Below are 14,172 nucleotides of genomic sequence, written 5' to 3'. Positions count from 1 at the left end.
TTCCAATTGCCTCTAAGCAGTAAAACGTTGGGCTTAGAAGTTGCCACGTCTATTAGCCGTTTGCATAAGTCATGTTATGCTCTTTGTTAGCTCGTTATACTATGTTAATTTGCTCTAAAGGCAGGGTAAACTGAAACGCTGAATGAGTGTATATTGATAAAGTATTCTTGAATAACTACTTTCGTAAATTTTGCGATAACTGGTTTGATTATACTGCAAGAGAAAAATGACGGTCAGGCTTCAATTTTGAATTTCGCGGCCGAAACCCCAGGGCGAGCTGGTACGTGAGTGGGACGTCACGTTATTGCAAATAATTTTCTTTCTCACTTTCTTTCCCGTGGTTCAGTAAATGTGCTTGTTACTTCACTCTTTGGCTCTTTCGGAATACAGTGTAGTCAATCTTTACCAATAAAAACTTAACTACGGCCGAACAGACGGTCTCAAAACCTGTGGCGTCACGGCGAACTAGTGCGGCAATTTCAAGGTGGCGTTGCACTCCGTCCTTCATTTTTTGCGACTTTTCTGGCCGATACCAAGCGCCTTCTTACGATAAGAGTGGCTTATTTTATATTTTATAAGCGTAATTTACTAACACAGATAAAACTATCTTTATCTTCAGTGCCTCTCCAAGTGTCACAATGCTGTGTGCAGGCTCTGTACAGCACAATAAATTATCTTTTGTCTACCATTGTTCATACATTTCTCGAATATATTATTTGAAAAAGTAAAACATTTATAAAATCCGACGGATACGTTGGAGTCGATATGAAGTGGTAATTAAATGCTAGACAAAATACAGTTGAACCTCGTTAAAGCGAAGTAGGACAAGAAAGCACATTCGTTATATTCGATAGTCGTTGTATACATTTGCTACACAGTGTTGGCGAGAAACAGATTATATTTATTTCGTTATATCTGATAATTCGTTATATCCGTGTCCATTATATTGAGGTTAGATAAATGTGATGGGTGTAATTGCGTTTATTTTTATGTTACGCAAGGTGTAATTACACATGTTTATGGACGACATCGTTCCCGGGGACATGCTGAAATGCAAATACCAAATTAGGCGGCTGCACGATAGTGAACGTCGACACCATGACGTCACGAATACGAAGGCTATGTGTAATGCTTGTCTAGGGAAGAATGTAAATGAGAGATGTATGGGCACATAGAAGTAGGGCACATGTGTGTAAACATGAATATTTTATACCCCTTGTTTCACAGTGGCATGTGCACATGATGGCGAAATCATCGAGACTAGGCACATATATATTGACAGCAAATACACAGACATTCCAGACGAATTCTCGCCGTCGCCGTGATGTTCTGTATGCATTTATGTATATGTATGCTGGATAGTCGAACCCGGATATATCGAATATGAAGGGGATCACAAAAAAAACTACGGTATATAAGTATTTCGATCGATATATAAAATAAAACTTTTACGCAAGAATTTACAAGGGGATTTTAATCTTGTTCGTTATACACAATAATTCGTTGTATCCGGGTTCGATACATCAGGGTTCCACTGTATGTTTATCTATGCCGCGTATGCAACGTAGACGCCATAATATTCAACCACCAAAGTTGCTCAAGTCAGGTCTTAGGTTCCTGACTGAACTATTCTACAAAAGTTCCGAGAAAAAACAACATTTTTTTTATGTGGCGGCCGTGACAGTGGCTCGTGTGCAATGCCATTACAGATCTATAGACGGCGTGTCAAAGCTTTTTAAGGGTGCCCGAAAATTTTGCGCACCCACGTATAGTTGGAACACTGTCCGAACAGTTCAAGCGGAACGATAAACCTTGCTACCGCTGTCACTGGATGGTGACAACTGCTCATTTTTTTAGTGGCGCGTACCTAGTTGCACGTACCGAGTGCCGAAGTTGTCTGTTCAGGCACATACACACTTCGCAGTCTAATTCAGCATTCCTATGAACGGGTAAAACCATAAGCCTGCAGAGAAACGACGCTACCTTGGCAATAATCTATAGTTCAAGTAGTTATGCATTCAATCCGGAAGTCGCTTTCTCGTTCAGAAATCTAAACGCGCGAGGTGTCGCATCGCTATATATAGCCATGCAGAACCACGTTGACGCAGCAGCCCAACGAGTGGGCGCTCTAAAAGACGGCAGCTAGCAAAAGCCCAGAGGTATACAATCTGCGAACATGGCAGTAAATTGGTTAAAGTGGCCATAGTCACTCGCAAAGTCGCTTCGTACAAAATGTGCGTCTATTTCTTCGTTTCATCGTAGGCTACAGAACCGCGCTGTCACCGAAACGTAATGAACGAGGGATCCTTAAAAATTAAAAAAAAAACGACAACCATCAGCGAGCACAAACTTAGCTCCACAAGCTGAGAACCAAGCAGTACAATCTAGTTCCATAAACTGGCCACATAGTCGCTCGAGATGTCCGCTTTGGCTTTCAGAAAGGCGAACACCCGCACGTCCTATATAGCTTCGTCGCAACCGTTGCCCGCAAAATCCCATGTACCGCCGCGCGGGAGCATAACGAGGGATGTACGCTCTAAACTGAGACGCGACATCGACCTTGATCCACAAAGCCAGCGTTGCCATGTAGACTCGACCCAGGACGAGGCCACGCGCTCTGAGCGGAACCGCAGGTGTTTCTAAGTGGTCCCGCTGCTCAGCGCCCCGCCAAACATCGATTTCCTAACCTCCGGTTCTCCTCACGCAAGAGCGCGTGTGTTGCTCAAGAGCAGCGCGGCGAGTTGTTCGTTCCTAAAGCGCGACTCATGCATGCAGCCCCTCTTCTTGTCTTTTTCATTTTTTTTTTTTGCTTTAGTTTTTTTTTTTTCTGTTTCGCAACCATCAGCACCGAGCGCTGAGCTTCTCGAGAAAGGAAAGATAATGTCATCAACATCGGTTTGCGGCGAAACCCGCACTATTACAACCCTTCCGTCGACTGCGATGGAATTTGCTGCGAACGCTTCAGTAAACGCAAAAAAAAAAATCCCTAAACCGACCTCCTTGGCAGCAGTGAGTGCGTAGAAGCGATCACCATCCAGAAGAGCGACACCACCGACCGGATGAAGCCCGCCGGTGGCCGATATAGAGAAACCCGCGCGCGCACTCGTGGCTAAGCCTAAACGGCCAAGCCGACGTTGCACTCACCGCTCTTTCCTACGCCCGACGCTCCGAGCACGGCGATCTTCACTTCGGAGAGCGTCGATTTCTTGCGCCGAATGCCCCGGATGGCGTTGGAACTCATCTCGCCGTCGAGGAGCTTTAGGTATTCACCTCATCGTTGCGCCGAACTCGTTCTCTAAAACACGCACGCGCACGCACGTTCACGGGCGCTCCTAGAGAGACCACCTCGGAATGGAGCGAGAGGAAAATAAATAAATAACAACGAAAAAAAAAAAAACAAAGACGCGAGATAACGGCGAGAGGAAAAACCGCCAGCCACACGCTCAGCGCAGACTGCTCCGTCTGCTACGCTTGTCGTCTGCTGGCGCCTTCGACGGAGGAAGGGAGCGGGAGAGTGGGGGGATGGAGAGGATGCATTTGGCGCGGTTTCTATAACGGCGTAGTACTCTCGCCCGCTCGCGCAACCAGCGCGAGACCGGATGTGGAGGAGGAGGAGGAGGTGTGACGTCACGTCCGGTTGCTGCATCCTCATCCGAAGGAGCAGCGACGGAGGAGGCAGAGCGGCCGGAGGGTGATGATGGAGAGAAGAGGATTGGAGTGAAAAGGAGTTTCGGGAGCGACTTGGACCCCCAAACTAAGCCACCGTAACCGAACGTCGTCTGGCGATGCAAGCTTTCTCTGGCGCATTATATAAACGCGAGCAAGCTGTGCAAAACGGAGATAAGAAGAAGAAAGAAAATAAATGTTATACAGTTAAAGAGTATTTGAATAGCGGAAGTTTCAAATCGAATGGAATGCGAATATTACCGAGAATAACGATACTCTAGTATCGAATCCAATAGCGAATATTTGCAACATAAATATTCAATATATTTGAATAGTTTATAACTGCGTAAGTGAGCATTAAAAAAAAGACGATGTTACAAGTCTGTAAACTAAATATAATTGGACATCTTAAGGGGACAAAACTGAAATGTCGTACACGACCCTCAATTACTCCAGTAATTTTTAGTAATACATTTTTCGAAGCTCGCGTATACAATGCAACAACTTTAAGTCAGCTGTAAACTAATATATCCCCATATACATAATTAAACATATATTGGTATTCACGTAAGCTGCGAACTAAAACCTGCATATGCGCGTGATTAAACTAACATACGCACATTTTCTTTAGACACTCTAAGAGATAGAATTTACACAATTGTGACGTGTGTCTTGGGTAGAGAGCTATTAAGTTTTAAATATTACGTTTTTATTGTTTATTTCTTTATTTATTTAGTTTTCATTATTTTATCTATGAGTTTTCGCCAATTTTTGTGAAGGTCGGAGACACATTTCACGACCACTTTCTAAAATTAGTAGAATTTATCTTTCTCTCTTAAGCGCAACTAATTTCAACTCTATTCCGTGGTTATCTAATGAGATCATATCTGCGGTTCACAGGCATATGAATAGGGATACCAGAGTTGGCATTGAGCTACAGCTCTCTTACAAGAGTGCTCCGCCACCTTGCGACACTGTCTTGTGGCAAAGCCTTCCAATTTCTCTCAGGCCCAATCACGGTAACGGGCTTTCATTTTTCAAACATTCAGCACAGTTTTTTTCTTGCACAATTATACAAAGGTGCCTTTCCTTTTTTTGTCTACGGCGATTGCATTATTTAAATGCACTTACCGTTTCTCTTTGTCTCTACTCTTTTTTTATTATTGTTTCGCTTTTTACATTATGTTGTATAGGCGCTTTTATTTTATTTTGTTGGCATGGAACTTTACGTGATTTATGCAATATTTATATTTTCAATTATACATTACAGGCCGCTAATCACTTATTTCATCAAAGCAAAAATGTACAATCAAAGAGTACAAAAAAATTAAAGATATAGACTACCGTTCAGAACACAAATCGAAATAGCCATGCTGATGGAAAGATCGTGTTTCGTATTGGCTAAAACGAGCACTCGTTTCCTCCTACAACGAGGATCTATATTTTTAATTCTTCACGACCAGTCGCGACAAATGGCGTTTGGCTCCCCACGTGGCAAATGCACGACAACAATTAGTATGCTCTGTCACGTGACTTTCCATTAGTGAACGCCGCTCCTAGGATGTTATTTAAATAATGAAATGCAATACACTTTTTTTTATTACAATGAGCAGCTAGATTTTCAATTGTGGCGAGTAAAAAAGGGGCGCTGGCTTCGCGGGACATGACGCTATCTAGCCGACACATCACAAAACCATGATTTTGTTCTGGATGAGTTGGCTTGGCTTGTCTTTAGGTATAATAAGAACGCCGGGGACCAGCCATGGCATAGGTGCATACGTAGTGAGGAAAATAAAACAGTAGAAATCACAGAAAGGTGCGTAAAGCAACACACACTTATTGTAGCAGCGTTTTGATTTTCAAAAGTGGCTGAAAGAGTCAAAATGCGGATGGTTAATTAAAGATTGCTCAGATAAAAAAAAATTCTGCTTACAAAATTTACATGCGGTTTTCTAAGCAACCGCTGCAAGTAGAAATACTACCTGGGATGAGCTTTTCGTTGCGCCTTAAATAACTGGTTCCTTAAAAATCTATTTGTCAGTCCCTATAAATTTATTTATAGAAATCCTACGGGGTAGTATTTCTAGTCCATAAGGACATAGCGAGCAACAGTGATGAATTTCACAGCATTAATAAGAGGGTAGCAGTTGTCGTAATAAAACTGAATATGAGGTATAGAATAAGGGTAGTACAAGCCTACGCCCCAACCTCCAGTTATGATGATGAAGAAATAGAACAGTTTTATGACGATGTTGAATTAGCGATGAAATAGGCGCAAACTCAGTATACTGTAGTTATGGGCGACTTTAATGCAAAAGCGGGGGAAAAGCAGGATGGTGAGAAAGCAATTGGCAATTACGGCATCGATTCTAGGAACACTAGTGGAGAGATGGTGGTAGAATTCGCGGAAAGGAATAGGCTCCGAATAATGAATACCTTCTTCAGGAAGCGCAGCAACAGGAAGTTGACTTGGAAAAACCCTAATGGAAAAACAAGGAATGTAATAGATTTCATACTCTCTACCGATCCCAGCATAGGGCAGGACGTATAAGTGTTAGGTATAGGTAAAGAGCAGTGACCATAGGTGAGTGAGGTCTAGAATTTATCTCAATTTGAAGAGAGAAAGAGTAAAATTGGTCCAGGCCAACATAGATGCAGTAAGGGTAAAAGCAGACCAATTCAGGCTGGTGCTCGCAAACAAATATGCAGCTTTAGAACAGGATGATGAAGACAACATAGAGGTAAAGAATGAAACTGAAACTAGGCTGATCTCAGAAGCAACAATTGAAGTGGGAGGCAAGGCACCAAGACAACAAGTAGATGAGCTCTCCCAAGTTACAAAAGACCTAATAAAGAAACGACAAAGCATGAAAGTGTCAAGCTCAAGAGATCACATAGAATCCGCTGAACTGACAAAACTGATCAACAAGAAGAAAGTAAGGGTCATTCAAAATTATAACGTGGGAAATATTGAGAAAGCGGTAAAATATGGACGCCGCATGAAATCAGTGAGAAGAAAACTTGGCATAGAACAAGGCAAGATGTATTCACTCTCTTACAAGCAGCTAGGGTAATATCATCAGCAATTTAGATGACATACTAAAAGAAGCGGAAGAATTCTATACTGACCTGTACAGTTCCCAGAGCAGACAAGCTACTTTCATTCGAAGTAGTGATGAAAAGGCTACAGAGGCCCCTTCTATAACGAGCGATGAAGTTAGAAGGGCCTTGAAAGACATGACCAGGGGAAGAGCTGCTGGAGAAGATGGAATAACAGTCGATTTAATCAAGGGTGGAGGAGATATCATACTTGAAAAGCTTGCGGCCCTTTATACGCAATGCCTCATGACTTCAAGTGTACCAGAAAGCTGGAAGAACGCCAACATTATACTCATCCACAAGAAGGGAAACGTTAAAGAATTGATAAATTGTAGACCCATTAGCTTGCTCTCAGTATTGTATAAAATATTCACCAAGATAATTTCCAATAGAATCAGGGCAACACTTTACTTAGCCAACCAAGAGAACAAGCTGGCTTCAGGAAGGGATATTCTACGATGGATCATATGCATGTCATCCACCAGGTAATAGAGAAATCTGCGGAGTACAATCAACATCTCTATATGGCTTTCATATATTATGAAAAGCATTTGATTCACTAGAGATACCAGTCATTAGGCATTATGTAACCAAGGAGTAGGGACGCATACGTGAATGTATTGGGAAATATCTACAATGACTGCACAGCAACCTTGGTTCTCCACAAGAAAAGTAGAAAGTTACCTATCAAGAAAGGGGTCAGGCAAGGAGACACAATTTCTCCAATGCTATTCACTGCATGCTTAGAAGAAGTATTCAAGCTCTCAGACTGGGAAGGCTTAGGAGTAAGGATCAACGGCGAATATCTCAGCAACCTTCGGTTTGCAGATGACATTGTCCTATTCCACAACAATGGGATCGAATTACAAGAAATGATTGAAGACCACAACCGAAAAAGTGTAAGAGTGGGGTTGAAGATGAATATGCAGAAGACAAAGTTATTGTTCAATAGCCTGGCAAGGGAACAATAATTCAGGATTACCAGCTAGCCTCTAGAGTATGTAAAGGAGTATGTTTATCTAGGTCAATTACTCACAGGGGACCCTGATCATGAGAAGTAAATTTACAGAAGAATAAAATTGGGTTGGAGTGCATACGGCAGGCATTACCAAAATCCTGACTGGGAGCTTACCACTGACGGTGAAAAGAAAAGTGTACAATCATTGAATTCTACCGGTGCTAACATATGGGGCAGAAACTTCGCGGTTAACAAAGAAGGTCGAGAACAAGTTAAGGACCGCACAAAGAGCGATGGAACGAAAAATGGTAGGTGTAACGTTAAAAGACAGGAAGAGAGTGGTGTGGATCGGAGAACAAATAGAGATAGCCGATATTCTAGTTGACATTAAGCGGGAAAAATGGAGCTGGGCAGGCTTTGTAATGCGTAGGTTGGTTAATCTGTGGGCCATTAGACAATTACAGGATCGGCACCAAGAGAAGGGAAGCGTAGTCGAGGACGGCAGAAAACTAGGTGGGGTGTTAAAGTAGGAAATTTGCAGTAGGAAAGTTGACATCAGCTAGCGCAAGACAGTGGTAATAGTAGGAATTTGCAGTAGGAAAGTTGGCATCAGCTAGCGCAAGACAGGGGTAATAGTAGGAATTTGCAGTAGGAAAGTTGGCATCAGCTAGCGCAAGACAGGGGTAATAGTAGGAATTTGCAGTAGGAAAGTTGGCATCAGCTAGCGCAAGACAGTGGTAATAGTAGGAATTTGCAGTAGGAAAGTTGGCATCAGCTAGCGCAAGACAGGGGTAATAGTAGGAATTTGCAGTAGGAAAGTTGGCATGAGCTAGCGCAAGACAGTGGTAATAGTAGGAAGTTGCAGTAGGAAAGTTGGCATCAGCTAGCGCAAGGCATGGGTAATAGTAGGGATTTGCAGTATGAAAGTTGGCATCAGCTAGCGCAAGACATGGGTAATAGTAGGCATTTGCAGTAGGAAAGTTGGCATCAGCTAGCGCAAGACAGGGATAATGGTAGGAATTTGCAGTAGGAAAGTTGGCATCAGCTAGCGCAAGACATGGGTAATAGTAGGAATTTGCAGTAGGAAAGTTGGCATCAGCTAGCGCAAGACAGGGGTAATAGTAGGAATTTGCAGTAGGAAAGTTGGCATCAGCTAGCGCAAGACAGGGGTAATAGTAGGAATTTGCAGTAGGAAAGTTGGCATCAGCTAGCGCAAGGCATGGGTAATATATATAGTAGAGATTTGCAGTAGGAAAGTTGGCATCAGCTAGCGCAAGACAGGGGTAGTAGTAGGAATTTGCAGTAGGAAAGTTGGCGTCAGCTAGCGCAAGGCAGGGGTAATAGTAGGAATTTGCAGTAGGAAAGTTGGCATCAGCTAGCGCAAGACAGGGGTAATAGGAGATCGCAGGGAGAGGGCTTCGTCCTGCATTGAACATAAATATAGACTGATGATGATGATACATTTATTTCAAAGAAATCGAGGAAAGAACACGCAGCTCTGCATCGTGTGGGAACTGCAGCAATGTCAGCGAAAACATACACTGTCCGACGCCCAGCAGCTAGTCGTCCTGCATACCTGTCTCCAATCCGTCATTTTTTAGCCTCTCTATCCTGATTGCTCACGTTGCAGCTCATGGCGGTATACCCCGATGAGAACGGAACCGTAGCGGTATACCGCTATGAGAACGGAACCATCGCTCTACACCGCTATCAGAACGGAACCGTGGCGGTATACCGCTATGAGAACGGAACCGTGGCGGTATACCGCTATCAGAACGGAAACGTGCTGGTATACCGCTATCAGAGCGGAACCGCGGCGGTATATCGCTATGAGAACGGAACCGTCGCGATGCACCGCTATGAGAATGGAACCCTGGCGGTATATCGCTATGAGAACGAAACCGTCGTGGTATACCGTTATGAGAACGGAACCGCGGCGGTATATGCCGCTATGAGAACGGAACCGTGGCGGTCATCGGCCTCGCAACTCGAGCAAATATTGCTAAAGTACGGCGACAAAAGTTACCGTGTAGCCACCTGACTACAGCAGTTGACAGTGTGTGTAACTCTTTCATTACACGTTCGCGAAACGTATACGGCAAAATTAAAGCAACAATGTCGAAAGCTGGGCCAGTCGTGGTACATGATCGAAGGTGAATAACCCTGCTAAAGACACAACATACACACAGAAAGATAAGACTACGGGACTGCGTCGTCCCAGCTTCGTGCCATTGTCTTTTATTCCGGTGTAGGTTCTGTTTTCACCTAGTTATTCACCTTCAAGCCAAGTTAAAAGAGTCACTTTTAACTTCGTCAGATTAAGAGAAACAGATAAATTAGTGTAGACTGCCAAACTATTCTGCCAAAATTCTTTTTCTTGTCCTTAATTTCACGGTTAGAGGTTGGCTGCCGCCAGAGAAAGCGAAAGCCACAAAGACTTTTTTTTTTTTTTTCGCTACGAAACCACGTCGCCGGTACGTCAGTGGGGCGTCGTGGATTTCAAAGTATGTTTACGTATTTGCACAGTTGTGATCGCATTAAAATTTCTCGGGACTTGGCAAGTTCACTCTACGGCTTCTTTAAAATGCAATGTAGTCCATTTTTATCAATAGAGCCAGAGAGAAAAGAGAAGAGAAAGGCAATATGGTTGCGTATACGGGAGTACGGTCGGCAAGATTGTGTCTCCCGTGTATTTTTCCACACAAGCCTGCCGATTAGTGCTGCAACCGCCTCGAAAGCACAAAGGGCCGACACCCGCCCGAGAAATTCTACTTCTTGCAGGGCAGGTACAGAGCAAACAAAGAGAGGAGACGAGCGTCCACCACTGCTGCTGTTGGCAGAGTCAAGTCGCGCTTGTTCGCTTTCGCGTGCCAGTATTTATCCGTGTCGCGCAGTCACTCGAGGGGGCTCTCACATGTAACCGGGGTCCATTATTAAAGGGGACACTGGGGCTCGTACCCTCCGCCGGGTGCCACCGCTGAGCGTCGGCAGGAGCGGCAGCTTCACGCAATGGCGGCGAGTGGCGGGATGTGATGTGATATCAATGCATGTTAAAACGAAAACGAAGAAGGTATAAACGAAGAAGAAAGAAAGGTGTGACGCAATGCGCGCAAGTACGCCGACGCTCTGCGTCGCTCAAAGCACGTCGAAGTAGAGATGCATACAGCTATATTCTCGTCATCACGAGGAAGCTGTCATGACTGAGCTATACAGGGCGAAGCAACAACACTGCCACGAATAACAGCAAGCATTCAGCAAAGCGGCCAAACTTGCTCATCTAATTCCTACTTGATTTTGCGGACGGCGGTTATGCACGCTTGCCAGGGTGCATTTTCCTACCATCTACCCGGAAAACTCTTGAACTTGTCAGACGGCTGCAGGCCCCAGGTGTGTTTATGTCACTGTTGTGGCAGTTCATCATGCAGCAGTACCGATATTCCTTGGAGCCGACCAGCGAAACAACAAGAACGCGAGGAATAATTTTGCAAAGATCGCTCGTTTTTCGTGTTTTTTTTTTCTGGCCCTAACCGCTAGCCATCCTCTCATGGTAGGAGTAATTTTGTTGCAATAATCGATCTGCAGGAAACAGTGGAGGCGTCCGAGAAATCGGAGTGTCCATAATCATTGTCCAAATGTGCAATTTGTAAAACGCTAAGTGTCGGCTTCCCGCTAAAAACGATAAATGTTGTAAATGGCGGCTTCCCTGGAAAGTCGCGTTCTGTACCCTGCGTTTCTTGGTCTTTTCGAGCCGTCGAGACGGTGCATTCAATGATGTAAATTCTTTGACGTAACTGTGATAAACTGCGCAAAGTGTGACGCGGACACGAAATACACGCGACGGAGTTTCCGTACAGAACATTTATCGTAGTTTCATATTTTCATGTGTACAGAACAGAAGCAAAAGAAATACAGTCATGGGAGATCCTTGGTGAAATATCAGACGTCCAACATAGACGTCTCTATCGCTTCAGAAGCAGGACACTGGAGAAACTAATAATCAGGTGCTGCTTCGGGAAGGTACGTCAGTGGAATAATAATGATGATAATGATTATGCACAGCACATTATCAAAACATGCCATTTTTACTCACAATAAGCGTTAGTTCGGGGCCAACTCCGACGCCGCCGATTCAAATACATGTAAAATGTATAAAGTGCTTTTATGAGGCAACCTCTAGACCTAGATGAATGAAATTTGTTGAACTTGAAAGAAAATTTTGATTTAAGCCCGGGATTTTCTTTTACAAAATTTGTCGAAAACCAATGTTTCAACAAAAGTGAACCAGAATGCTCACAAATCAGTAACTCATCAAAAATAGATATCGCAGTTCCTGTAAACAGCATCCGTAATTAGGCCATGTAAAGCGGACAAATTTGATATATTAGCTTATATCTTACGTGAATTTGTTACATGTACGAAGGTTTTTGGATCAGACGTATAATACATCAGTTTTGTATACTTTAGATGTACTATTCAATGCAGTTTACAGAATTGGTGCATCGTTAGCCACTATAATATCGTTTTTCATAGATGAGTTCCAGAGTTGTAAACATGATAGTATCGTTTTCAAAAATATCGCGATTTTCAACCATTTTGAATAAATCAACGGCTCAAATAAAAAATTCCTACAACTAGATTTTACGTTTTCACTTAAATTCAACAAACCCCATAAAACTTGGTGCAGTGGTTGCCGAGAAAAATTATTTTTACATTCATATGCCCTTTGAACACTAAAAAAAAAAGGGGGGGGGGGCGGGGGGTTACACCTTTTGGGGCGTGTTTTGTCCTCAAACAATAATCGCCATATGTCTAGATCTTCAAGAACCAAAACTATCAAGTTTATAACTATGTAACTCAACAATGAAAAGTACTATCACAAATCCGTAAATTACATGTAATAGTACATCTAAAGCGGACAAAATGGATGTAATATACACGACCTATGTTTGAAGGGGTTGAGGCAACAAATTTGTGGCTTGCGAATAATTCAAACTAAATCTTATCCCACACCATTTGTGCTTAACAAAATTGACCAGGAGTTTCCCGCGGAATGTAAAAGTTGTGGACAGACTCCGTGTCTACTTGATCATATGTTCTGGCTGTGCCCTAACCAAAGGGCTTCGGACCTCAACAGTGAGGAGGACTTCGCATATCCAGCGAAGTCCTCCAAGACCAACTACTGGCCGTCCGGATAGCTCACGACATCGGGAAAGCCTTTGGCCTACCGGTGCCTACGTTGGCGGAGCCACCGACTTAGCCTGGGTGCTCTTGTCCTCTGGCCCTAGTTTCTCTGGACCAAAATAAAGTTCTTGCCATGCCATGCCATGCGCGTTCTTTGTTTCAAACGTTTCTTATTGCTCCAGGAAGCATGATACACGCTCGAAGATTCATATAATCTCTGTAAATAATTCAATATCGCATTATTTATGCGAACAATTTTCTGTTTTGCTTACCGGGCACCGAGTCGGGCAGTGACGTCACTGTCTAGGAAGCTCAGTCACGTGGGCCCACAAAGCTGTGACGCACGCACTGCAGCATCGTCTGCTCTCGTACACTCGTTCTGTACCAGCGCGGGCAAACAAACCCACGCCCACAGTTGTGATGGCTAGCTGCGGCAGCTCCGATTCGGACTCCACGTCTGCGTCCGATGCGGCTCATTGCACTCTAGACTCGACTCTCTGTAGTCTTGTCCGGTGCTGTGGGTCACCGCTCATTGTACGTCACTCTAATGTGGTATGACGTCACCAAAACTTTCGTTACGCTTCCAACGCAGTGACGTCGGTGTCAGTCACGCTAGCGATGGGTCTCGATCGCGAGAACGAGCATTTAGGCACTCTTTGGAAGCGAATTAAAATATGTTTTAAACGTTTGCTGTGTCCAACGGTTCATGTTGAGTGTCCATGCATACAAAGGAAGCCTACAGCAGGCTTTTTATAGCCTCAAAATTTGGTGTCTCAACCCCTTTCACACTAATATGTGAGTAGGACATTTACAAAACCCTTGTAAACATTGTAACAAATTCACGTAAGATAAATTATTATAATTTTAGTCCGCTTTGGATGTTCTAACGGATGCAGATGAGAGAATTCGATATCTATTCTTGGTGCAGAGTTACGAATTTTAAGCTTAGCGCTTCTAATTTCTTCTTTTTTTATCAAACTTTGCGTCACTTTTTGGTAAAGAAATCCTGACCATAAATCAAAGTTATTTCACTCACTCACTCATAAATCAAAGTTCCGCGGGCACTTTCAAAGACCTTTGAACCAAAGATTCTTTACTTCAAGGGAGATTGCACGCTGTCACACGAGCTCACCAAAGGAGGCCTTCTCGAAGGGAGCTTTGAGTCAAAGGAGGCCGCGTTCGTCCTTTGAAATCTCAAGGGAATACTCTCGAGCCTAGAGGGTGTCCGATAGCAGAAATAACAACGTTTATAAATACGGAAGTTTATT

The 14,172-nt window shown here is 43.6% G+C and overlaps 1 protein-coding gene across 1 annotated transcript in view; it reads right to left on the bottom strand.

Annotated features, from left to right (window-relative positions):
* The window catches only part of LOC119464165 (ras-related and estrogen-regulated growth inhibitor), a 46,029-nt gene extending 42,573 nt beyond the window's left edge, over positions 1-3,456 (bottom strand). Inside the window, exon 1 of the mRNA XM_037725018.2 lies at positions 3,145-3,456. Within this exon, the coding sequence (XP_037580946.1) occupies positions 3,145-3,241 (97 nt within the window). The 5' untranslated portion in view covers positions 3,242-3,456. The remainder of the gene's footprint in view (positions 1-3,144) is intronic.
* Between the last annotated feature and the right edge of the window lie 10,716 nt (positions 3,457-14,172).

The sequence above is a fragment of the Dermacentor silvarum genome, chromosome 9 (assembly GCF_013339745.2).
Source record: "Dermacentor silvarum isolate Dsil-2018 chromosome 9, BIME_Dsil_1.4, whole genome shotgun sequence".
Classification (NCBI taxonomy): domain Eukaryota; kingdom Metazoa; phylum Arthropoda; class Arachnida; order Ixodida; family Ixodidae; genus Dermacentor; species Dermacentor silvarum.
This window is presented reverse-complemented; position numbering and strand designations above follow the sequence as displayed.